We start from the raw sequence: 24,898 nt of genomic DNA on the forward strand, positions 1-24,898 counted from the left end.
GTAGATGGATGCTCTGCTCTGTGGATACATTCTCCTTTTATCTGTGCTTGAATTTCGACATTTCATATTTAGTTTGGTTTACTGTCCGGAAACTGAAAGTTTACAACTTTCTGGGGTTGCTGGATTTGTCATGTTGCCCCTGTATTCAGTGCTCATTTTTACATGTTAATGAAATAAATTTTTAGTCAAGTGCCTATACTTCTGAATATAAATCATAATGTAGATATGATTTAATCGCATTTAATTTAACCTGAATTCTAAATCAAAATCTATATTCCTAAATCGTATTCTGAATTTTTAATTGAGTTTTTAAGTAGAGCATCAAATTCAGAAGATTTTGATTAACATAATTTCGAAAACTGAATACTTCAAATTTTATCTTTGTAATATTAAATAAAGGAAAAAGTATTTATTAAGAGTAGGAAATCTGCAGATTTACTTAACAAGTACAGGTCAATGTTGAAAAAAAAGTTGAGTTAGGGTTAAATTTGAAAGTGTCTGCAACTCTGCCTAGACACAATAGGAGAGAGTATATGATGAGAGCTTTGTCAATAAATTCGGGTCTGGAGAGATTGTGCAAGGCTCATGGGGTAGAATTTTTCTCAGCATGGACTGTGCTTCTTAACAGGAGAGACTGCTTCTACAGCAATGGGATACACTTAAATAGAAAAAGTGCAAGAATATTTCCTGATGCTATCAAGGCAGTGTTAGGTGTTGGAAAACTGCTAGCTTGGGGGGATTCACAGACTAAAAGATTAACAATAGCCACAGGCAGAGGTGAAGGTCATTCTGTACTGCTTCTATTAGATTGAGCAGCAGCCTGGAAAACAAGATGGGAATTTCAAGCACAGCTGGGAGTCATCATGGACCAAGTAAATACATGGGCTGTGTTAGGGTAACTAAGAATAAAAAAGGTGCACGTATACTTGCATGTACAACAATGCTGGGAGTATGGTAAATAAATTTCATGAATTTGAAGTACTGTACTGGTACTTCAAATTCATCAAAGGTGGATATTGTTGGGATATCAGAGATATGGTTTTCACACAGTATAATCAGTGCAGAATTGGAATATGTAAGTTAAAAAACACAAAGTCTAAGGAAGTGCATCCAGTTGATATGGGTGGACAGTGCAATGTTGAGTCAGTTTGGTGTGACATAAGCACTGGGAAACCAAAAATGAGGGTAAAGGTATAGGCTGAATGACTCTGATGAGTATAATGAACAACTGAACAAAGAAATAGAGTGGGTCAGTAAATCAGATTGTCTTATAATGGGGGATTTTAACTTCCCAGATATTGACTGGAACTTGTGGGTTGATCACTCGCACACTTTCAGATAAAGCAATCACATGGTGTCAGTGATTGCAGTGTACTGATGTGAGATTTACCTAAAGATGTCACTACCATCGACAGTAAAGAGAAGGGTTTTGCTTTCGTAAATGTGATTAAAGTGATCTCAGACAGTTTTTAAATTCTATGCAGTGGGACCAACTGATGACGTTACCAACAGCAAATTCTAAATGGGAAGCAATGGGAAGCACTCGCACACTAGCAAGACTTTTGTGGATTTATTGGATAATTGTTTTTCTACAGCAGCATGTTCGAGAGGCAACTAGAGGGAGTAATACTTGTGATTTAATTATCAGCAGGCAACTAGAGGGAGTAATATTCTTGATCTAATTATCAGCAGTGATTATTTCTGCATTAAAAATTTTCAGATAAAGCAACCACTAGGTGGCAGTGGTTGCGGTGTACTGATGTGGGATTTACCTAAAGATGCCACTGCCATTAGCGTTACAGGGAAGAGTTTTTGCTTTTGTAAAGGTGACTAAGGTGATCTCAGACAGTTTTTAAATTCTATACAGTGGAACCACTGATGATGTTACCAACAGCATCTGGGAAGCATTGATGGAATAAATCTTGGAAGCTACTAGGCTTTTCATACCAACTAAGAAATACTGTTCAAGGTTTAGACCTCAATGGATGTCAGATGAACTAATGAGACTCGTGGCTAAGAAGAAAAATGCATGGGATGTATATAAATTAATAGAGGCCTCTGGTAGATATAAGCTAATCTGTAATCAAGTCAAAAAGTAGGCTAGGCAAGCGAATGCAGATTATGAGAAATCTTTGGCAAAGGATGTAAAGAAAAACAACAAAGACTTCTTTACTTATATTAACTCTAGAAGGAAGAACGGGATAAATCAGGTTAGTCCACTTAATATCGATGGTTTAACTGTTGATAATTCTGCTCAGATATCTAACAAACTAAATGAGTATTTTGCATCTACATTCACACATGAGGAATTCTGTAGGGAAGTGGAGGACAGAAGCTTATTAAACTCTTAACAGTTAGTTTAATGATTTTGTAATAATTGAGAGTGAAGTGGAGGAGAAATTGTTAAAGTTAAATATAAAAAGGTACCTGGGGTAGGTGGGACTATCAAGTTATATTAAAGGAGCTGACAAAGGAAGTAAGTAAATCCTTAGCTATAATTATGACAGCATCTTTTGACTCAGGGGAGGCCACATTGTAAAGAAAGCTTTTGATAAACTTTCCCACAATTATCTTCAAAATTTGTACAGGACAGAATCCTTGGACTCAGGTGAATACGGAATGGAGATGTATCTCCAATTCACAAAGTGGGATCAGAGGGTGACGAGTAATTACAGACTAATTATTTTATCTTCTAAAGGATCTATCTTCTAAAGCTGCAGAAGCAGTACAAGCACCATGGGCAATGTATATACCTCTTTGCGATAGCTACTTTCTTCAGTGGGGAAAACACTGCCTATCGAACCACAACCGTAGACAGTTATATGCGGCTCACACATTGGCCAATGCTCAGAATCTTCAGATATACACAGATGACTCTAAATCTGATATATCCATGGGAGCTGTAATAATCCTTCCTGCGTCCACTGTTTCTGGCCAGTTACCACTTGAATGTAGTGTTTTCAATGCTGAACTCTGTGCAATCAAAATGACTTTAAATCTCCTTAATAATCTTCTAAACATTCAGGTCATAATATATACAGACTCTTTTAGCACAGTGAATGCCCTACACAATAAATCACAAAATTTCCACACATTTCTCTCACAAATCAGATCTTGGTTACATCACCTCAATGAAAATAACCTGACTGTCAAGTTTTGCTGGATATCCATCCATGTTGGAATCACAGGAAATGAGCTTGCAGATGAAGCAGCAAAGCAATCTGCTTGTTTACATTCCACCCCAGTCCCTTATTCCGATTATACACCAATCACACGATGGATATGTACCGAGGTATGGTCTGATATACAGGAATTCAGCAGGGACAAGGAGATGATTGTTCCATTGTATAAAGATGGTAGGATGTATTTTAAGTATTGCGTACATGTCTGGTAGTCTTATTCTAGAAAGCATGTGGATCTCTTGGAATAAGTGCAGAGAAGTGCAAGCTTACACACAGGCACAAAAGGGTACTCTTATGGAGAAATACTTCAGCAAATTGCAATGTCTAGAAATTAGGCATATGCAAGGAGACCTGATTGAAATATTTTAAGACTTTGAATGGATTAAGTAAGCTAAATGTTAATGGCATCCTTAAGGTAGGATAGTTGCAGAAAAAGTACATGGAAATTTGCTTTCAGTCAGAAGATAGTCGATTGTTGGAATAACCTTTCATCTTGTGTTGTGGCAGTGAGTATTTTGAATAAATTTAAGGAAGAAGATTATTTTGAATAAATTTAAGGAAGAAGATTATTTTGAATATACTTAAGGAAGAATGGTTTTTTTTTTTTTTTTTTTTTTGGTGATGCTGTATAAAGTTTCTACCTTGTGTCATATAGAGATTTGTTCAAGAGTTTCATTGAAGGTTAATTTAGGAGGAATCCAGGGAAATGCAAAGTCAGTATGATCCCAAGGAAGGCTAATGATTGAACAGAATCCATGTGTCCTGTTCTTCCCTGATCCTTCACCAAAAACTGCCCCTTTGTTTAGGGTTGCCAGATTTAGCAAATAAAAATACAGGACCCCCTGTTAAATTTGAATTATTTCTAATTGCCTATGCAAAATTAGGGAAAATTAGTACATCAAAATATAATATAATGTACTTATTTTTCTTTACAGTTCCCCCACTTTATATTAGCTTGGTAATTCAGCCCATAATTTTTCTTAATTTATTATAACCTTTAGGATTTTAACATTCTTTCACCTTCATAAATCTACTACACTTCTTTTTCTACTTTCCTCACCCTGCTAGTTGCTGGCACTTTATATAACTATCACATCCATTTATACATATTTAATTCAATATATTAATATAACTTTTTAATAAAACTTATATTTACTCTTGCATCCTTTAATGCTGCTTTGCGCAATTAGGTGCATCTGTCATACCTATTTATTAATTTTGGATTCACTAAAACCATTTCATCAACTGTATACCTTTTTCATATGTAACTCTTTAAACATTACCTTTAGTGAGTTACATTGAATACCCATTTATATATATATATATATATATATATAAGTTTGTAAGTAGAGAAAGGCAAAGCACTAACATTATTGCACTCGTCATTATGGAGCACAAAGGGCTAACGGAACAGAAATTGCAATCACGGAGAACAAAGACGGTAGCTAAGAGAAAAAGAGGTAATAAGAATTACTTAATGCTGTTCATCCTATGCACCTTCGGCACCTTCATCCGGGGCCAGCTGCCGAAATCAAAGGAGGAAACGGCAATAAGTAAGTAAGTAAAGCCTCTGTTTCTGACATGAAATATATGCAGCACATGGTACATGTGAAAATTCGGTAAAGTATACCAGGGTTAAAATTTAAATTTAAATCACAAGGCATGCGTATATTTCATGGCTGACCTGACAGAGGCTGGAAGTAAAGATTAAAAATAATGAAAAGAAATAGGATAACTTACTGGGGTTGTGTAGGTCTTGGCAATCTATACTGCAGTGGAGTAATAAAAAGTTTCAACTAAATGTGAGCTAAAGTATATATGGTTTAAGCTGGCCAACCCAAGTGTAAGAAATCGGAAAAATTAAGTAATTAAAATTAAATTAAGCTAACTACCCCATGTGTCGAAAGTTGGAAACTAAGTTAGAGAAGTAATAAAATAAATTTAATTAAGTTAGGGAAGTAGTAAATTATTCATCTATGATGCTACTAAAACACTGACTCAAATCGATAAAATGCCTTTATTGAACAAAAAAACAAAAATATTGTTTCTCTTGCAGCCTGAGGCATAAGCCCTTAATGCATCTTACTATCAACTTCCATAACAACAGATGGAAGTTTGTTCCAGCAATCAACTACCCACTGGCTAAAGGCAAATTTCTGTACTTCTATGACTGTCTTTCCTCAATTTGAATTTATGCCCCCTCAGGTTTGTAATCGGAGAAAGAGGAAGAATCCCATCGGAATTGAGCCTGCTTAACCCATTCAAGGCCTTATACACCTCAATCAGATCACCCCAAAGGTGCCTAGTCTCCAGATGCTACAATTTTCAGAACTTAAGCCTTTCTTGGTAAGACCACCTCTTCGTTCCCTCACCAATCTTGTTACCCTTCTCTGTACTCGCTCAATACATCCTTCCTCCAGACCTGTGCGCAGTACTCAAGGCATGGCCTGACCATTGCCTTATACAAAGGGATAATCACCTCCTTTTCCCTACTAGCAAAATTGCTGTATATCATTGATAATACCCCACGACCTGCTCTGGCAGCCTTATAATCAATCATATATATTGAATATATATATATATATATATATGATTCATATATAATATGAATTAAGTATGCATAGATGATAACCACACACATGAGTACTACGAAAACATTTATATGTGTATCCACAAATCCCTGTATCCACATGGTCTTAAGAACAAATTCTTCAATAAAATTTTATTTAGCTATAGTTCTCTAAACACCAAACACTGTATTTACAAATTATTTAATCTTAGTCATATCATGCTAGCTAAAAAACGCACACTCACGTTGTAACAAAAAGCATAATCCATACAAAAATATAAAGTTTGATTTTAATAACTTACTCAGTTCTTGGGACCATCTTCTTCTTCCAATCACATAGCTCCCTGAGGAGCTTTTGTGGCCACCAGCAAATTCCTTCCACCTAGTTACAGGTCTTCCTCTTCACCCTTTCTCCTCGGTTTTTCTTTCCATTATATTCTTCAACAGAAAGTTTTCCCTTCTTACTATATGACCAAAAAACTTGAATTTTCTTTCGTTGATGCTTTGAAGAAGAATTTTAGGCCTGCCAATTTCAATCAATACCAATTTTATTCAATACTCGTTTGTTCTTCAATCCAAGTAAGAAATACGTAGTATTCTTCTGTAACACCACATTTCAAATGCCTCAATTTTCTTCCTGTCAACTCTTCAGATTCCATCCTTCACATCCATAAGTGGCAACTGGAAAAATTAACGAATCAATGATTCTCAGTTTCTAGGGGCAGATCATGATCTCTCCATAATTTTATCAGATCAGCGACCAACATTTTAGCAATTGCCTGTCGTCTCTTTACATCGTTTGAGCAGTCACTATTTTTATTTATTCTTGACCCTAAGTAATCAAATTCATCAACTTCTTTGATATCTTGCCCATTAAACTTCACTTTACTGGAACCAAGATTATCACCAATCACCATAATTTTAGTTTTACACACATTCAGAAACAATCTTTTTTCTTACTTGCTTCGCATACTCTCCTCAGAGTTTCTTTAAAATGATCCTTAGAATTACAAATTAGCACAATATCATCTGCATAATGAAGGTTGTTTATCTTCAGTCCTCCAATTTTGATGCCAGTCTAAATTTTCCAAAGCTTTACACATGATATTTTTGGCATAAAGATTAAAAAGGTGAGGTGACAAAATAGAGCCCTCCCTGAGACTGTTACCTATTGTGAAAAATCCATGTTTCCCATTTTTGTTCTCACAGTTCCTTCCTGTTCCTGGTACAGTAGCTTAATCAGCTGAATTATGTGGATTGGGAAACCCATAATAGTCATAGTTTCCCACAGTTTCTCACATTGGGACCATAATACTCTTAATTTACCCATAATAAACCATTTCCTTCTTAACATCAAAAATTCTATCCTTAAAGATTTTGTTTCATTCTGTCAAAAAATTCAGGTTCAACAATATCCAACTAAAACACATTATACAAGACATTGGTCTTTATAGAAAAATGTCAATTTTACTACCCTTTCTCTATATGATTGCAAAATTTCATAAACAACCTGTAGGTTTCAGATTTATTACAAGCTCTAAAAACAGTGACTGCTACCTTCCAGCCAAACATTTTTTCAAACTACTAAAAACTATTTTTAATAATCTCAAATATACTTGGATAACTAATATTAGATTAACAAACATCGAAACATTTGATTTTATCAACTTTTTTACCTCCATACCACATAATTTACTGATATTTGTGCTAAAACAGCTTTATCACAGATACAAAGATAAATTTAGACTAAGGCACATTTAGGGCTAGAGCCTCAAGCTGCGAACAAATTTAGACTATGTGATGCTAAGCACTTTATATACATAGTCTAAATTTGTTCGCAGCTTGAGGCTCTAGCCCTAAATGCGCCTTAGTCTAAATACATCATACACCATCAGGCATCTCTCATATTGTGGAGTTATACTTCATAACTGTTTTTGCCACCATTGCATCACTTGGGTACCTACCCACTCACTGACGAAGGGCCAAATAGCCCTGAAACAGTGCTGTCTGGGTGGTGGTACCTATCTGAGAATAAGTAACACTAGTCTTCTCCTTAGGTGAAGCGTTACTTATTCGAAGTAGTGCAATATCATGGCAACTCGTTGTGAAGGCATTCACAATATGAGATATAACCTAAAACGATGCCACCTTAAAATTTTCTGTTTATTCAGAAATGGCTGTGTATTATGATGCTAAGCACTTTATATACATAGTCTAAATTTGTTCGCAGCTTGAGGCTCTAGCCCTAAATGCGCCTTAGTCTAAATACATCATACACCATCAGGCATCTCTCATATTGTGGAGTTATACTTCATAACTGTTTTTGCCACCATTGCATCACTTGGGTACCTACCCACTCACTGACGAAGGGCCAAATAGCCCTGAAACAGTGCTGTCTGGGTGGTGGTACCTATCTGAGAATAAGTAACACTAGTCTTCTCCTTAGGTGAAGCGTTACTTATTCGAAGTAGTGCAATATCATGGCAACTCGTTGTGAAGGCATTCACAATATGAGATATAACCTAAAACGATGCCACCTTAAAATTTTCTGTTTATTCAGAAATGGCTGTGTATTATGATGCTAAGCACTTTATATACATACAAAGATAAATTAAACATAAATGAAAACACATGGAACAACTGTGTAAAACTCTGTTTGCTAAATAACTATATCTTCGATGGCAAACTTACCTATAAACAAGCTTAGTTTCCAACCTATTCCTGCATCATTACGAAGAACTATACACCATAAATAATTCAAATTACAGTAAACCACCGCTATTCGCAGTTGCTGATTTAATATAAAATGAAACCTTAAAAAATGTGAATTTTAAAGCGCCGTGAACATTTTCCGCCATAAAAAAACATGGGCGTGACTAAAATTATCTTTCCCAATCAAAACAGCACTCAGTGGGTGGTGGAGAGGGGTGACAAAATCGCGAGCGTGGATGTTTCTCGCTAATCCTTGTTCAGTATGTGTTATGTGCTTGTCATGGAAGGTTTTGTCGTTTGCTTTTAATTTATATGCTTATATTTATAAATTGATAAATTTATTCAATTTATAAAATTGAATAAATTTATCAATTTATAAATTGATATGTTTACAAAAGTGATAAATCTACCGTTTTGCAGTGTAAAACAGACTTTTTCGAGTGTGTTAACGGAAGAAAGTGACTTTATTGTGGACAAGTTCTTTCTAACCCGTACAAAAATATGACTACGAATAACAAGGGAAATGTGAAAAGATCAAAGAAGGTGATGACATTAGCAAATAAAATCGAGTTATTAGACAAAATTTCTAATGGTGAAAGTGTCTCCTCAGTGACAAAACATTATAAAATCAATGAGTCAACGGTACGATCAATCAAAAAATCAGAAGAAAAAAATTGCCGTAGTGTCCGTGAAAACACGCTAATTGCTTCAAAAATGCTCTGTAACTCTTGATGTTAAATTAAAAAAAATGGAAAAAGCTTTAAATCTGTGGATAGAAGACCGAACTCAAAATACAATTCCATTAAGTTCACTCATCATTCGTGAAAAGGCAAAACTCCATTATCAACACTTTAGCGAAACTGGGGATAGCACTGGCGGGATAAGTTTTTTAGCTAGCACTGGCGGGATACGTTTTTTAGCTAGCAAAGGTGCTGGTTTGAAAGATTTGTTTGAAATTTCTAATAAATATTACATTTAATATTAAATTGTTTCTTATTTTCATTTCGATGCCTTATGCTTGCATTTCACTATGTACTGTCTATGCACATAATCATATTATGAAGGTACATATAATACATACATAGACAAAATTTTAGACTAGTTTTTCTTATATATTTCATACTTTGGAACGGAACCCCTTTATTACTATGGGAGCCATAACTCAGTATTCACGTTTTCAGTATTCGTGGCATTTCTCAGGAATGTAACCCCCGCAAAAAGCGGGGGTTTACTGTATAACCTATTAGCTTTCAGATATGTAGATGACCTCCTAGTCTTAAATACTAACTTTGAACCAATAGCCAAAGCTATTTACGTAGTGAAGCTAAATAAAGAAAACTCCACCAGTCACACAGCCAACTTCCTTGACCTCATTGTTATTATTAACAATACTTCACCTCCATATAATATTGACATATATGATAAAAGAAATAAATTTAACTTTGATGTCATCTACCTTACCAACTGGCATTCCAATATTCCAAAATAAATAAAAATATAAGTATCCAAACCATACTGGCTAATATATGCAGTAACCAACTACTGTTCACCAAAACTCTACAACTCCTTTATAATAAGCTGCTCAACAATAATATCCCTATCTACTTTATAAATACTGTTTCAATATAGTTTCTCATTTTATCAGTAATAAATTCAGTTATAATTTACTATATACAACTACATACAACGATATATCCCGAACTAGATAGCGTTAGCTTAGTATAGTATATAATATCAATTAACCAGTAAAATTTATTAATCTTGTTAAACTTCATTGTCAATTAAATTGTACTTTTAGATTTTACAAACGTAATATAATTAATTACTACTTAACTTGATACGAAAGTTATATTAGGCCGCCGTAGCCTAGTGGTCAGGCGCGCGGGTGCATAAGTACACGTGCCTTGAGTGACCGGGGTTCAAGCCCGTGACTGCCGAATACGGTGCTGTTTCTTGTATTCTGTGTATATTGTAAACTCCTCTGACCGTTTGGTCGTTCCGGAGTATAAACAGAAAATTTATTTATTTATTTATAACTAAACTCGAAGATAATACTTGATACTGAAAAAAAAAATATATAGATATATATATATAGTGTTATAACTGTGTTGGGATACAAGTTTAGGGTTATAATTTTGTACTGAAATTGACATTTTATTTAAATTGAATCGAAATAATGACTCAGACCAGAGCAGCAAAGCAAAAGGCTCAAGCTAATGGGAGTGCTGTGGCTCAGGGGAGACCTGAGGGGGGGCAGTTGCCCTTTGAATCACAGCCTTTTAAAATGCACCGTTTGCTTGATGTTTGTGGAGCAATCAGGTATGAGACATGATATTGCCAAGGGGGATGTCTTTGTGTGTGCGCGATGTAAGGAGCGTGGGAAAATCAGGCGACAACTCAGCGTTGTTCATGGGCCTATATGAGAGCTTGAAGGACAGGGTGGATGCCCTCGAAGGATCTAAATTGAAGGCCCATCAAGCTCTCAGCTGCCCACATCAACGCCAGAGCTTGCACTTTATCATCACGCAACACAGCGGCAAGACAGAATGCACTGGTCCCACAGGAACTAGTAGTTGTTGGTGAAGCTATTGTCAGGGAAACGGGGAACATGCTAAGTAAAAAGAATAGATGGAACAGGACCAGAGTATGGTCCTGTTCCACCAAAGATTATGCAAGGCTCAAGGGGTAGAATTTTTTTCAGCCTGTCTGTACTTGTTAACAGGAGAGACTGCTTCTACAGGAATGGGATACACTTAAATAGAAAGGGTGCAAGAATATTTGCTGATGCTATCGAGGCAGTGTTAGGTGGGTCGGAAAACTGCTAGCTTGGGGGATACAAGGACTAATAGATTAACAGTAGCCACTGGCAGAGGCAAAAGTGACTCTTGCTCTGCTTCTATTGGAATGAGCAGCAGCCTGGAAAACAAGATGCAGGGTATTTCAGAGACTGCTGGGAGTCATTGCGGTACAAGTAAACACATGGATTGTGTTAGGGTATCTAAGAATAGGAACAGGTGCATGTATACTTGCATGTACACCAATGCTAGGAGTTTGGTAAATAAATTTGATGAATTTGAGGTGTTGCTCAAAACATCAAAGGCAGATATTGTTGGGATATCAGAGACGTGGTGTCACACAGATATAAGGAATGCAGAACTGGAATTTGGGGAGTACAATATGTACAGGAAGGGTAGACAGGATAGGAAGGGAGGAGGGGTTATGCTATTAGTTAAGAAACACACAAAATCCAAGGAAGTGAAGCCAGTCAACATCACTGGACAGTGCAGTGTCGAGTTAGTTTGGTGTGACATAAGCATTGGGATATCAAAATTGAGAGTAGGAGTGTGTTATAGGCCTAATGACTCTGATGAGTATAATAAGAAACTGTACAGGGAAATAAAGTGGGCAGTAAATCAGAGAGCCTTATAATGGTATTGTATAATTGTTACAATATTGTATAAATTATACAATACAATTGTATAATTGTATTCTTAACTACATTACCAGTGGATTTGTCAACTGGTTCTTTATCCTGGGATTCATTTACTATTCTTTCTTTCCACAGTGAATTCACATCCAATACTACATGTGGATATATCTAATTTGATATACATGAAATTGTTTCATTTACATGGACTTATTTTTATTTTGTTAGTATTTTGATCTATTAATTTTATTTTACAGTAACCCCATTTTATATTGGCTTGGCAATTCAGCCCATAATTTTCTTAATTCATCATAACCTCTAGGATATTAACATTCTTTCACCTTTCATAAATCTACTACACTTCCTTTTCTACTTTCCTCACCCTTCTAACTAGTTACTGACAACCCTTCTAGTTACTGGGACTTTGTGTAACTTTCACATCCATTTATGCATACTTAATTCAATATATTAATATAACTTATATATACTCTTGCATCCTTTAATGCTGCTTTTTGCTTTTAGGTGCATTTGTCATACTATTAATCCTTCATTCACTGAAACCATTTCATCAACTGTATACCTCTTTTCATATGTAACTCTTTAAACATTACCTTTAGGGTGTTACATCGACTACCTATTTATAATACCCATATATATATATATACATACAGTCCATTCCGGTTATTTGGGACACATCGGGAACTAGTGCATTTTGGCCAGATTAAGTGGCTGCCCCAATTATCCGAAGTTTCATGTAAATAGTTAAAAATACAATGTATCCCCCCCTTTACAATTGGTTCACTGTACAATCAAATCACGTTACGATGAACTCAACATAGTAAAGTACCGTTCACTATACGATGTGCAGTAAGTGCCGGTCATTGTGATCACTTTTGTGAATTTAATTTTAATTCTATTAAACAGCAATTCTAATTAGCAAAAATAGGAGGAATATTATCCACAGGCTATAAAAGCAAAGGTATATTAAGCACAAATTTACCCTTTATTACCTTACCAATTAAAAAAAATAAATGATACGTGAAAATCGGAAGAATATACATGATAATCAGAATAATTAATACGTACTGTAATATGTACATACGAACTAGTTGACACTTCTTTTCACTGACATTTGTGGATGGGGGTTAAAATTTAAAACAGTAAAATGATAAGCAATCAATAACAAAGAACGCGGCACATACAAATTGCAAGTAACACGATACGCACAAGTGAGAACGGAGTAACGAGTTACAAAGCTTTAAAAATAGGAATGAAGAGAAGAGTTGAAAATTAATTTTTTTTATGATTGAAGATTTCATGGAAGTGTAAACACATTTCACTATAATAATCGCCTGAGAATAATAGCTCAGAATAATCACCTGAGAGGGCATAAATTCAAATTGAGGAAAGACAGATGATGTAGGATAGATCTGCGGAAATTTGCCTTTAGCCAGCGGGTAGTTGGTTGGTGGAACAGACTTCCATCCCTTGTTGTGGAAGATGATAGCCTAAATAAATTTAAGGCTCAGCTGGACAGGTATTTCGAACGAACGGAGGGGTGAAGTGGAAGTTGTTTTTTTTTTTTTTTTTTTTTTTTTTTGCTGATGCTGCATAAACTTGCTTTCTTGCATCATATGCCTCTATTAATGCTAATAGTAGTAGTAGCATGTGATGCAAGAAAGCAAGTGTATGAGCTTATGCAGCATCAGCCAAAAAAAAAAAAAAAAAAAATCACACTATTCCCTCCAAATGCCTGTCCAGTTCCTCCTTAAATTTATTCAACCTATCAACTTCCACAACGACAGATGGAAGTTTGTTCCAGCAATTAACCACCTGCTGGCTAAAGGCAAATTTCTGCACATCTATTCTACATCTGTCTTTTCTTAATTTGAATTTATGTCCCCTTAGGTTCGTAATCTGAACAAGTGGAAGGATTCCATCAGAATTCAGCGTGCTCAACCCATTCAAGGCCTTATACACCTCAATCAGATCACCGTGCAGGTGCCTAGTCTCCAGCCACTGTAATTTGCAGAACTTTAGCCTCTCTTGGTAAGAGGATCCCTTCATTCCCCTCACCAATCTTGTTGCCCTTCTCTGTACACGCTCAAGCAAATCGACATCCTTCCTAAAATGAGGCCTCCAGACCTGTACGCAATACTCAAGGCTTGGCCTGACCATTGCCTTATACAGAGAGACAATCACTTTTTCCCTGCTAGCAAAATTCCTATATATCATTGACAAAACCCCATGACCTGCCCTGGCAGCCTGTCTGCATTTCTCAGAAAACTTCATATCTGACTGCACAATTACTCCCAGGTCTTTTTCATTTTCTTTTTCATTTTCTACCACCTTAAGTGTAGTACCACACAGTTGGTACTTTTCTCTCGGGTTACTTCTACTCATATGCAGTACTTTGCATTTGTCAAGGTTAAACTTCAGTTGCCACTTAGCCCATCTGCCCAAATTATCTAGATCCTGTTGCAGTAGCACACTGCCATTACTGTCATTAACAACCCTGCCAACCTTTGTATCATCTGCAAACTTCGACACTAAGTCTGATATACCTTCATCAATATTATTGATAAATATACAAAACAACAGTGGACCCAACACCGAACCCTGTGGGACTCCACTGATAACATTAGAAAAATAAGAGCAGCACCCATTGATTACCACCCTCTGTCTTCTCCCACTTAACCATCCTTTTATCCATTGTAGCAACTTACCCTTAATACCATTCTGCTCCAATTTGTACAATAGTCTTCTATGCGCAACAGTGTCAAAAGCTTTCCTGAAATCCAAGTATATGATATCAAAATTATTTTTTGCTTCCAGTTCCTTTGTAACCACATATAATATCCTATCAAATTTGTCAGACAAGATTTTCCCTTAACAAACCCATGCTGAGTGTGAATTATTGCTGCAGTCTTGTCTAGCTGATCCTGCAATGTATCTTTAACCAGTGACTCCATTATTTTACCCGGAACAGAAGTTAAACTAACTGGTCTGTAATTACTGTGATCCTGCAATGCATCTTTAACCAGTGACTCCATCATTTTACCCGGAACAGAAGTTAAACTAACTGGTCTGTAATTACTCGTGTCACCCTTCGATCCCCCTTTGTGAATTGGGGATACATTTGCGAATGCTAATGCTAATAATAACCCACAGAATTCCAGCTGTTGATATTATCGCAAATCCAATAAGATTGAGTTTACTGTTCAATATGATAGATTTCACTAACAGAAAAGCCCAATAAACAGGTGCTGCAAATTGTTTTTATTGTTTTATGGTTGTGACCTCCAGAATTTCGACCGAACCACGTGGTACCGTCGGAGACAATCGTAGGGTAATCTCCAGTGCTGCGGTCTCCTGCCCCGATTAAACGGCATGCGTCCCAATTAAGCGAAGTAAACCCTGGCTATTTTCTCGATTGGTTTCTGTTTTTAAAGATTTGCCCCAAATAAACTGCTGCCCCGATTAACTGGTGGCCCAAATAAATGGAATCCACTATATATATATAATTATATATATATAATGAATATTGAATATAAGGGAATCCACTATATATATATATATAATTATATATATATATATATATATATATATTTGGAAAATTAAATGCACTAGGCATAATCCTTATGGGTTTTGATAATTAACTATATAATATCGGTGTAAATACAACATAGTTAACCCATAGATTTGAGCTACGATTGTAGCATAGAAGGCATCGTTTTAATTGTATCTCATAATGTGGTTGCCTTCACAACAAGATAGCTACTATTGAATTACTTCAAATAAATAACGCTTCTCTAGTAGAGAAGGCTACTGTTATTTATTTTCAGCGTACCACCACCCAGACGATCGTTTCGAAGCTTTTTGGCTTCGTCATCAGTGGGCGGGTAGGTAATACAACAAGCCATCTCAGTTGCGAAGTTATATCCACATTATGAGAGATGCCATAAGGGTGTGATACAATATGAGATACAATTAAAACGATGCCTTCTACGCTACAATCGTAGCTCAAATCTATGGGTTAACTATGGTGTATTTACACCGATATTATATAGTTATTTATATATATATATATATATATAAGATTGATTGAATTGAAAATGGTGACAATAATCACTAACTGAAAGATGTGTTCTTCCAAAACTGGAAACCCCATTAAAAGTTTTTGTAAAGATTTCATGTGAGTATGTTTGCATAAAGAGAATAGAATTTGCTTGGCTTATCTGCTTGGATTCCATAGGAGACAATGCAACTAAACACTTGACATCAATCATCTTTCATCCAATTAAAATGCTTTTTCTTTAAACCTTCCACCTCCTTCATTCGGGGGAAGTTCAAGCCTTTCTGAATTTAAAATTTTCCCTCACCCCACCCCACATAGTCATAGGGTACTGTAGTTCTAGGTAGCAATTCAGTAGTTCTTTTGATGGATGCAGTTGGTTGACTCTGATATCTCTGTACCTAACTGTGCAAGACAAGTGCCACAACTGTGGTGGCAGCTAATGTAAAAAAAAATAAATAAAAAAAATAATAATAAAAATGTTAAGTACCTCTATGACATGTACACCACATTCCTGAGTTAATAAATAACTTGGTATAGAAGCCATATTGACACCCTTCATATATATTGTTTTCTATATTTGTTTTAGTGTGATTCTCTAAGTGATTTTGAAAACTAGATTAATTTTTTGTAGCTGTACATTTTACAGTAAAATTATAGTTTTAGGATCAACAAACTTGTATAAATATTTTAGTATATTATATTTTTGTCTTAGATAACCAAGCTGATTGATGATAGTTCTTCCATTCGATCTTCAAAAATTGCTGTCGATCCAGATGAACTACTAGACTGGTTAGCAGAGAAAGAAGTTCTTTCAATAGCATTAGAAGGTAAAAATGAATAACACATTGCAGTTATAAAATTGTGTTTTAAAACTCCATTTTTATTTCAGTGCCAAATTATATATCTGTCAGTTCTTGATATTTGCTTTAGTTGAGGCATATGATGCAAGCAAGCTTATAGAGCATCAGCCAAGAAAAAAAAAAAAAAAAAAAAAAATCCCATTTCACCATCCAGTCATTCCAAATGTTAGTCTAGTTCAGCCTTAAATTTATTTAAGCTATCGCACTTCCAAATCAACAGATGGAAGTCTGTTCCAACAATCAACACCCGCTGGCTAAAAGCAAACTTCCGCACATCTATTCTACAACTGTCTTTCCTCAGTTTGAATCTATGCCCCTTTACATTCTTAATCTCAGCAAGTGGAAGTATCCCATTAGCATTGAGCCTGCTCAAACCATTCAAGTATGCTTCAATCAGATCAACTCGCAGGAGCCTTGTCTCCAGATGCTGCAACTTACAGAATTTAAGCCTCTCCTGGTAAGAGAACCCCTTTGTTCCTCTCACCAATCTTATTGTCCTTCTCTGTACTCTTTCTAGCAACTCTACATCCTTCCTAAAATGAGGACTTCAGACCTGTATGCAGTACTCAACATGTGGCCTGACCATTGTCTTATGCAAAGATATAATCATTTCCTTGTCTCTGCTAGCAAAATTCCTATATATTATTGACAAGACTCCATGCCTGCCCTGGCAGCCCCTCTCCACTGCTCAGCAAACTTCATATTTGACTGTACAATTACACCCAGGTCTTTTTCACTTTCCACTTCCCTGAGTGTAGTACCACACAGTTGATATGTTTCTCTTGGGTTACTGCTACCCACATGCAGTACTTTGCATTTGTCAATATTAAATTTCAGTTGCCACTTCTCAGTCCATCTACCTAACTTTTCTAGATCCTGTTGCAGTAGTATACTGTCTTTACTATCATTAATAACCCTGCCCACCTTTGTATCATCTTCAAACTTGGACATTAAGCCTGATATACTTCATCAATATCATTAATAAATATGCAAAACAACAATGGGCACAACACCGAACCCTGGGGGATTCCACTAATAACATTAGTCCATGTAGAGCAGTGTCCATATATTACCACTCTCTGCAGTCTCCCACTCAGCCATCCCTTTATTCATTGCAGAAACTTGCCCTTAATGCCATACCACTTCAATTTGTACAGCAGTCTTCCATGTGCAGCAGTATCAAAAACTTTCCTGAAATCCAAGTATATGATAACAAAATTGTTTTTTGCATCCAGTTCCTTTGTGACCATATTGTAGTATCCAATCAAATTGTTCATACAAGATTTTCCCTTAACAAACCCATGCTGTGTCTGAACTATTACTGCAGTCCTCTCTAGGTGATCCTACATCACTTCTTTAACCAGTGACTCCATTATTAGAACAAGAACAGAAGTTAAACTAACAGGTCTATAATTATTTGCATCACCCTTTCGACCCCCTTTGTGAATTGGAGATACATATGCATATCACTAGTCCGTGGGGACCTCCTCTGAATCTAAGGATGCTCTCATAATTATGGCTAAGGGTTTACTTCCCTTGCTGCCTCCTCCAATATAACTGGATTGATTCCATCTGCTCTAGGTGCCTTTTTTATATTTAACTTCAACAATTTCTCCTCCACTTTGCTCTCCGTTATTACAAAATCATTTAGCTCCCTGTTAGAGTTTAGTAAACTTCTGTCTTCCCCTTCCTTACAGAATTCCTCATGTGTGAATGTAGATGCAAAATATTCATTCTGTTTGTCAGCTATCTGAGTGGGACCATCAACAGTTGAAGCACCAACATCAAGTGGACCAATCTGATTTATCCCCTTTCTTCTAGAGTTTACATAAATAAAGAAGTCTTTGTTGTTTTTCTTTGCATCCTTTGCCAAGGATTTCTCACAATCTGCCTTCGCTTGCCTAACCTCCTTTGTTACTTTATTACAGACTAGCTTATATCTGCCATATGCTTCTATGTCACCTGCTAATTTATATGCATCCCACGCATTTTTTGTTCTCTGCCATGAGCCTCATTAGTTCATCTGACATCCATTTAGGCCTAAACCTTGAACAGTATTTCTTAGTGGAATGAAAAGCCTTTTAGCTTCCAAGATTAATTCCCCAAAGGCCTCCCATTTAGAATTCACTGTTTTTAACATCATCAGTTGATCCTGCTGTATAGAATTCAAAAACTGCTTGAGACCACTGTAGTCACCTTTATGAAAACAAAAATCCTTCCCTTTACCCTTGATGGTAGTTACATCTTTAAGTAAATTCCACATGAGTAGACTGTGATCACTGTCACCTTGTGGTTCCTTTATATGTAAATTCCTAATGCATGGGTAATCACTACTGATGATCAGATCAAGAATATTACCCCTCTGGTTGCCCCTCGAACGTGTTGCTGTAGAAAGAAATCTTCCAATAAATCCACAAAAGTCTTGGTAGCGTGCGAGTGACCAATAACAAGTTCCAGTCAATATCTGGAAAGTTAAAATCCCCCATCACATTACAAGATATTCTGATTTACTGGCCCACTCTATTTCTCTGCACAATGATTTGTTGTACTCATCAGAATTATTAGCCCTATAACACACTCCTATATTTTCCCTTTCCCAGTGTTTGTCACATCAAACTGACTCAACCTTTTACTGTCCACCCATGTCAACTAGATGCACTTCCTTAGATTTTGTGTGATTCTTAACTAACAGCATAACCCCTCCTCCCTACCTACCTACCCTGTCATCCTGTACATATTGAACTCTGTTTCTGTACATATTGTACTCCCCAAATTCCAGTTCTGCACTGCTTATATCTGTGCGACACGATGTCTCCAATATCTGCCTTTGATGCCTTGATCAGCACTTCAAATTCATCAAATTTATTTACTATACTTCTAGCATTGGTGTAGATGCATGTATACATGCACATGTTCTTGCACTTAGTTACCCTAACACAGCCCATGTATTTACTTGTTCCATGGTGACTGACTCCCAGCTACTCTTGAAATCCCCACCATCTTTCTCTCTAGACTTTTGCTCATTACAATAGAACCAGTGCAAGAATCACTTTTGCCTCTACCTGTGGCTACTGTTAATCTTTTAGTCTGTGAATCCTTCCAAGCTGGGAGTTTTCCGACCCACCTAACACTGCCTCGATAGCGTCAGCAGATATTCTTGCATCCTTTCTATTTTAGTGTATCCCATCCCTGTAGAAGCAGTCTCTCCTGTTAGCAAGCACAGACCTTGCTGAAAAAAATTCTAACCCATGAGCCTTGCATGGGGTAGAATTTTATGAATAGAGCTTACTTGTCAAAACAACACTGTCATAGATTTGAATGTGTAAAGATAGTAATCAGAATGTTTTATAAGGTAGTACTCTGAATGTTTTATAAGGTAGTAATCTGAATGTTTTATAATTATAGTGGAGGCCCTTTTATCCAATGTGATTGGGATTGGTATTTGGTAGATTAATTGAAAACATCATTTAAAGTGGAGAGTCATGAAAAATTTAGATGCATACCATAAGATTTAATTTTATTTTAAACATATACATTATGCATATATCAACATTACATCATTACCACTGAATCAGGCTATTCTTCAGTATAATGTAAAGCTGTGTGTAGAGCATTTTTGGCTGCTGCATGAGAAATCTTTTAGCCCTGGATTTGATTTACTCTCTTCTTCTTCTTATGAGGCCCCATCTGTTTCTGTTATGGTTTGTTTGATTTCTACATTGTCTCTAATTTAATTTTCTAATAAATTGGTGACTTATACAGCCTCGGGAAAAAAAAAAAATAAATAACCTTCACATTTCACTTGCCCGTCCCCCTTCTGGCAGTTTATCTGGTTCTTCCTTAAATTTATTCAAATTATCCACTCCATAACACCAGGTAGGAGTTTGTTCTCATAATCAGCCACACCCTATCTGAAGAAAAATTTACTCACATCTGACTTGTATCCATCCTTCCTCAATTTGAATTTATGTTCTTTCATGTGTGTAAGCTTAGCAAGATGAAGATTCCATCTGCAATATTTTTGGTAATTGTTATTTTATTAATATATTTCAGAATTTTATATATAAATTATAATAGGATAATAGCAGAAAAACAATGAAATAAATTTTGCTTACATAAATATAAGAAAAAAGCCAACAAAGCGTATTTTTTCTAAAACAGAGCCAGTATTTTAGAAAAATATCACAAAGGCATTCAAAATTCATTCTTATAACAGAACATATGATAACAATGAAAGTGTAGTACAATTTCCATTATAAAAATGACATTTTAGAGAGATGAATAACTTAGTTATATAGTGAAAATTTCAACTTCCGAGGTCTTGGAACGAATTACCAAAAAACAATTCGTTGTTGGGCTCACATTATGATATTTTCCTGATACCTCCATTTATTCCTACGGGATGCAAAATATGTTTTCACGATTTTTTTAAGTTTGCACCAGCCGACAAAAACCTATGTAAAGCCAAATTTCCGTAAGTTGAGTATTACTTAAGCCGGGGAGTTGTTATGTTATTTGGTTTTTTAGGAGCATTAGCAACTAAGGCCATATTGCTCCGGGATATGCGGTGGTCATTCCCTGACCTTTCCGCATCTTCTGTATTTGGTGGTGACGGGCTCGAACCCCGGTCTAATCAAGCCGGGGAGTGGCTGTATATATATATATTATTATTATTATAAAAAAAAAAAAACCCTTTCCATTTCACCCATCTGGTCACTCCAAATGTTTATCTAGTTCAGCATTAAATTTATTTAAGCTGTCAACTTCCACAACAACAGATGGAAATCTGTTCCAGCAATCAACTACCCGCTGGCTAAAGGCAAACTTCTGCACATCTATTCTGCAACTGCCTTTCCTCAATTTGAATCTATGCCACTTCAGGTCTTTAATCTGAGCAAGCGGAAGTATCCCATCAGCATTGAGCCTGCTCAAACCATTCAAGATGATCTGATCGAGGTGTATAACCTCGATCAGATCACCTCGCAGGTGCCTAGTCTCCAGATGCTGCAACTTGCAGCACTTAAGCCTTTCTTCGTAAGCACACCCCTTTGTTCCTCTCACCAATCTTGTTGCCCTGCTCTGTACTCATTCTAGCAACTCTATATCCTTCCTTAAATGAGGCCTCCAGACCTGAATACAGTACTCAAGGTGTGGCCTGACCATTGCTCTATACAAAGGGATAATCACCTCCTTGTCTCTGCTAGCAAAATTCCTATATATCATTGACAAAACTCCATGACCTGCTCTGGCAGCCCGTCTGCACTGTTCAGAGAACTTCATATCTGACGGCACAGTTACCGTCAGATATGAATGTCTTTTTCATTCTCCACATCTTTGAGTGTAGTACCACACAGTTGGTACATTTCTTTTGGGTTACTGCTACCCATATGGAGTACTTTCTATTTGTCAATGTTATACATCAGTTGCCACTTCTTAGCCCATCTGCCTAACAGGGAAAAATTGGCACTGTAAACATGAGATCGAATACTTAACTTAGGATTAGATTTTAATATCAGAACTTAGAAATCTACAGATATTGTTCTATGTGCTTTCCTTCACTTGAGATGGCATTCTGAAAACAGAGGACTGCGTGCGACAGTTCCATAGTATCTCATTGGGGATGTTGGCCACATGCTGTTTAATGCTTGCTTTCAAATCGATAAGTGTCTGTATGCAGCCACGGTAAACTCTGTCTTTCAGGTATCACCCTAGCCAGAAATCACATGGTCTGAGGTCTGGTGATTGGGCTGGCCAGAACTGCGGAAAGTCTCTAGAAATGAAATGATTCGATCATTTCCGAATGTTGAACAGAGCAGTTCCTTCACTTGTCGACAACATGGGGTGGGGCACCATCTTGCATGAACACTACGGTCTCCAAGCATTGCCTTTCTTGCAGAGTTGGACAGGAATATTGTGATCTCTTAGAAGAATGCAGTACCATGCACTAGTAAGTACACCTTACAGAAAGAGGCCATGAGGTGTAGACTCTTCAAATAAAAATGGTCTGATTATAAACTCTACTGTGAATCCACACCATACTGTAACGAATGGACTTTGTAGTGGTCTTTCATGCACAGCATATGGACAAGAAGTTTCCCATATTCAGCAGTTTTGTGCATTTACAGCCCCATGAAGAGTGATATGTGCCTGATCAGACCACAAGGTCATTTAAGCCCATGTATCGTCAAGTTCCATATGAGCCAGAAATCGTAGAACAAAATCTGTTTGTTGTTGCTGATCACAAGACTTCAGTTTTTCACTACGTGAATCTTGTACAGGAATCAGCATTAAAATATTTGAAGCACTTTACGTACAGTAGACCAAGGAAGGTTCAAGTCTCTTGACATACCTCTGGCACTACGGGCTGGTACTGTTTCGCATTCTGACCTGGAGGCCATTGCAACCAGCACTTCATCAACTATCACCTTTCTGATACGTGGTCGTCCCCTGCCTAGAATTACATCTAATTCCCCAGTCTCTTCAAATTTCTTTATTAGTTTTTGAAGCTCCACTGATGTCAAAGGTCCTTTATGCAAACCTTTAAGTTTCCGATATTCACATAGTGCTGCATTAGCGTTACTATTATTCTGGTAGAACAGTTTTACTAAAAGAGCACATTCCTTTTTTGTAAGAGCCATAATGTTATTGAAGGTGGTGTTGGCCTTTCTGCTTTTATCTAATAGGATGTCATTTGCACGAGCAGCGTGTCTTGAAGTAAATGACAACTTTTACAGGTGTGCAGTGCCATTTCTCCCTGGTAGCAGAAATTTGAGCTAAGTTTTTTTCTTCTGCAGATCGCTTCTCCATACCCTAAATGACATAACCACCGATTTTCACAGTGCTAACTCTAACCATTTTTACACCAGGGTCTCCTGAATAGGGAAACTTATTTTATAACCACCCGATATTTTACATCTGCATTTGTTTGCCGAACTCTCTGGAACGGAACATGACATTGCCATGGGGGATGTCTTTGTGTGTGCACGATGTAAGGAGTGTAAGGAAATCAGGTGACAACTCAGCGTTGTTATGGGCCTATATGAGAGTTTGAAGGACAGGGTGGATGCCCTCGAAAGATCTAAATTGAGGGGCCCATCAGGCTCTCAGCTGCCCACATCAACGCCAGAGCTTGCACTTGGTCATCACGCAACACAGCGGCAACCCCCAAGGCAGAATGCGCTGGTCCCACAGGAACTAGTAGTTGTTGGTGACTCTATTGTCAGGGAAACGGGAAACATGCTTTGTAAAAAGGATAGGTGGAACAGGACCAGGGTATGTCTGCCAGGGGCAAAGGTTGATGATGTTGTAGAGCGGATATCATCTTTTAAGGGCACAAAAGGTGATATAGTTGTACACGTTGGCACTAATGATATTAGGAGTAGGAGACCGGCAGAATTACTTAACAAGTACAGGTCACTGTTGAACAAAAGCCGAGAATTAGGGTTGAATTTGAAAGTGTCTGCAATTCTGCCCAGACACGATAGGAGGGAGTATATGATGAGAGCCTTGTCGATCAATTCGGCCCTGGAAAGATTGTGCAAGGCTCAAGGGGTAGAATTTTTTTCAGCCTGGACTGTACTTGTTAACAGGAGAGACTGCTTCTATAGGGATGGGATACACTTAAATAGAAAGGGTGCAAGAATATTTGCTGATGCCATCGAGGCAGTGTTAGGTGGGTCGGAAAACTGATAGCTTTGGGAGGGGATACAAGGACTAATAGTTTAACAGTAGCCGTAGGTAGAGGTGAAGGTGATTCTTGCACAACTTCTATTAGAATAAGTAGCGACCTGGAGCGTGGGGTGTTGGGGGTTTCAGGGACGGATGGCAGTCATCCCGAAATAGGTGGGTATATGGGATGTGTTAGGGTAACTAAGAATAGGAGTAGGAGCTGTAGCTTGGGGGGAGACAAAGACCAATAGATTGACAGTAGCCACTGGCAGAGGCGAAAGAGATTCTTGCACTAGTAGTAGTAGTAGTAGTAGTAGTGGCACTTGATGCAAGAAAGCAAGTGTCGGAGCTTATGCAGCATCAGCCAAAAAAAAAAAAAAAAAAAATCACACCATACCCTCC

The 24,898-nt window shown here is 37.0% G+C and overlaps 1 protein-coding gene across 2 annotated transcripts in view; it reads left to right on the forward strand.

Annotated features, from left to right (window-relative positions):
* LOC150081121 (ubiquitin carboxyl-terminal hydrolase 24-like) overlaps positions 1 to 24,898 on the forward strand; it is a 908,750-nt gene that overhangs the window by 139,619 nt on the left and 744,233 nt on the right. For both annotated transcript variants that reach the window (XM_090381072.1, XM_090381073.1), the window contains exon 10: positions 16,681 to 16,795. In XM_090381072.1, coding sequence (XP_090237198.1) covers positions 16,681 to 16,795 — 115 coding nt within the window. The remainder of the gene's footprint in view (positions 1 to 16,680; positions 16,796 to 24,898) is intronic.

Source organism: Mastigoproctus giganteus, chromosome 9 (genome assembly GCF_048544385.1).
Source record: "Mastigoproctus giganteus isolate SK-2022 chromosome 9, ASM4854438v1, whole genome shotgun sequence".
In the NCBI taxonomy this organism is placed as follows: Eukaryota; Metazoa; Arthropoda; class Arachnida; order Uropygi; family Thelyphonidae; genus Mastigoproctus; species Mastigoproctus giganteus.